Source organism: Vigna umbellata, chromosome 10 (assembly GCF_029865625.1).
Source record: "Vigna umbellata cultivar VRB3 chromosome 10, Vumbellata_1.0, whole genome shotgun sequence".
Lineage (NCBI taxonomy): Eukaryota > Viridiplantae > Streptophyta > Magnoliopsida > Fabales > Fabaceae > Vigna > Vigna umbellata.
The window spans coordinates 9755074-9758262 of record NC_142174.1 but is presented as its reverse complement, the minus strand read 5'-3'; the positions used below and the strand labels follow the sequence as shown (position 1 = coordinate 9758262).

Below are 3189 nucleotides of genomic sequence, written 5' to 3'. Positions count from 1 at the left end.
ACCCTTATAATGAATATATTTTTACCTTTCATTTTTTGATATAATTTTTTTGTGTTTCTCAATATTTCTGGGTTGTAGAAAAATTAAAACTTCCCCATCCCTACATTAAAACCACACCAAACAAAAAACTTGCATACATATGTTTTCTCCTGAATATGATTTACAAGGAAAATAAATTAATACATTTAACTATTCATGAAGTATATATATTACTCAATGTTTAAATAAAATTCAACCAAAATTAAAAAAAAAATGGAGAACATATTTGCTTAGTTCAGTGGATTAACTAAATTTTAATTATTTCAATTGAATATATTAAACAAGGGTAATGATTTATCAAACGAAACCTCTCCTCTTCCAAATTCTATATGGGAAAACATGAATTTAGATACAATACTTTCCAAATTATAACAAAATGTTTAATGTTAGACAGTGGAATAGTAAACTAAACACGTTCCGACAATTTCAAATCCTAAACTATAATGAAAGTAAATTATACTAATGTTCCGAATTACTTATTTATCTACCTCATCGATGTTGGAAAGGAAAAATAAGTGTAGAAACACATAATAAAAGCTATATTATGAATAAAAGAGAAATAATATTCATATCATGCAACCAGTACATATATGGCATATATGATCCCAGGGATGTATCCGAGCAGAGTCAGCAACAGATCTATCCAGAATTCAATCTGCATTATCCCAAAAACAAAATTACATAAATCAATTCAATCAAACAACAACAATTAATCAGCATCAAATCCTAAATATAAAACAAAATAATAGAAACATAAATCAATTCAATCAAACAACAACAATCAATCAGCATCAAATCCCAAATATAAAACAAAATTATAGAAACATAAAGAAGCAAGAAACAAGGAGAGGATGAATACACCACAGCCATAACGGAGGAAAACACCAACAGGAGGTAAAAGGATTGCTAATATCACTTCAATAAAAGTTTCAGAACCCATAATCACCACTTTAATTCTCTCTGCTTCTCTCTTACTTGAACTTTGTTGTTATCAGTGAGGAAGAGGAAATACAATCAGATCAGATCCTTACAAGGAAATGTGTGTTGTTGAAGAAAATAAGAACGGTTTCGGTGGCAGAATTGTAGCACACAAAATGACACGTGTGTTATAGAAGTAACAGGTGTTTATATTTCCATTAGCTACTGGAATGAAAAATTATATAAAAGATTAAATATTATAATAGGCATACATTACTATGTGATTGTATGATATCTTATTATAAAAGGAAAATTTATGTGATATATACGTTCTAAAATATATTAAAATAAAATGTAATATATATTTCTATCTTTAATTATTTTGAATGATATTATCAGGGTTTTAAATTATTCATGTTCGTTTTTGAAAGGTAAATTTTTTATAGTTTTGTCTTTAAAAAGAAAATTGAAGAGTAGAAAGAGCATTTATTTAAATTCTTGTAGGTTTATTAGTTACGGTGAAAAAAATATATAAACTGTTTTAAATTTGGACCCTTACGTTACACGTGACGAAAAGTACAGTAAAAGGTATCGAATTTGATTTTATGGTATACCTTTTGTACCATAAAGTAATTGATATGAAAAATAAATTTGATTGATTCAACAATACGTTTATATTATCCAGAAAAAAACAATTAAGTTACTTGTTCAAGTTAGAATATTTACACATATGTACCTCACAGCAAAAAACTTACATTTTTGGAAAATGACACTTGAACAACCATTTTTGACAACATTTAGACACGCGCACACGTGTCAAAATCTGAGTGGTCCATTTTCATTTAATTTTTCCAACTGGACCACTCAGATTTTGACACGTGTGCGCGTGTCTAAATGTTGTCAAAAATAGTTGTTCAAGTATCATTTTCCTACATTCTTTTCATACAAAGTTAACTGTATTTTAAGCTAAGAAAACGATTGGAAAAGAATAAATGATCTGTATTATCATAAATAGAAGTAATTGAGTATCTCAGAGTATAATCTTTCTCTATCTTATCGAAGCCTAACCTCCTTCACAAAGGTCTAAAACCTGTCTATACGAAAGAAAATGATTAGTTGCTTTCTAACCATGAATAGAACTATATATATAAGATCTTTCATCCCGTTTCTCCTAACCACTCTCTTGTTTTTCCGTCTTCTATCCTCTTATTTGATCCTATCATTACACTCTATTGCAAAAAAACATTGTCCTCAAGGTTGGAACAATGAAGTTTGAGCCCGTGGCATTTTGATATGATCTTATCACAGGAAGAGAACCCGCTGGCTACTACCTGCAACTTCAAGTCTGGAGGCTTGGGTAGTGATCAAATTGAGAGATAAAAATTAGGGGTCCATTTTCGTGTCTGTATTATTTCCTTGAAGGCGAGGAGCTTCTTATCATTCCCTGTAAAATAACTTCCTCTACTGTTCAACTCTCTTCTCCTTATCTTTATACCGTTTGACTCTCTTCTCCCTTTCATTACGCTGTTCGGATTTCTTCTCCCTATCTTTATGTCGTTCGGCTCCTCCCCCTGCATTCAACCGTTCAGCTCGCGTTAACAACCCTGAACAGAGTTGCTGCCAGAGCTTCCCAGTATAGAGTTACTTCTCCTCTTCGTTCTGCTATCGTTCCTCCTTTAATGGCCAATATCGTTCGGTCCCCTATCAGACCGTGCATCTTTCGTATTGACCTCACACCCTTGGCGGCTCCCGACCGGCCTGGGTAATTAGTCTCGGACCACTCGGAAACTCTCGATCGGCCTGGGCTGTTGCGCAAGGCCTCGGACCGCTCGACAACAATCGATTGGCCTGGGTTATAGCGTTTAGCCTCGGACTTTGTCACCTCGCTACTCGTTCGTCCCCCAAACGACTAGTCTTCCATGGCCTCGGACCGCTCGACCAATGACTGGGAGACCGTTTTGACTGTAAGACCGTTCGAAATATAACTCTAACAGTAAGATCGTTCAGTTTTGGTTGTCATCTCCTGTTCGGATTCAACGGTTCTCTCCCGTTCGGGTCCAACAATCCTCTCCTGTTCGGATCCGGCCGTCCTTTCCTTTTCGCTTCCTTGGAATTCTTCACTCTTGGTGGTTCCTGATCGGCCTAGGTGATTGGCCTTGGACCATTCGACCACTCCCGATCGGCATGGACTATAACACTTGTCCTCGGATCGTTCGGCAACTCTTTGGAACT

General features: G+C 34.7%; 1 protein-coding gene across 1 annotated transcript; it reads right to left on the bottom strand.

Moving 5' to 3' along the window:
- Positions 1-557: 557 nt before the first annotated feature.
- Positions 558-1096, bottom strand: LOC124848188 (Low temperature and salt responsive protein family). The gene is made up of 2 exons (XM_047325832.2): positions 899-1096; positions 558-694 (listed from the first exon to the last, which is right to left on the bottom strand). Exons 1-2 carry the CDS (start codon positions 977-979, stop codon positions 611-613), a joined length of 165 nt encoding a protein of 54 aa, XP_047181788.1. The 5' UTR covers positions 980-1096; the 3' UTR covers positions 558-610.
- Between the last annotated feature and the right edge of the window lie 2093 nt (positions 1097-3189).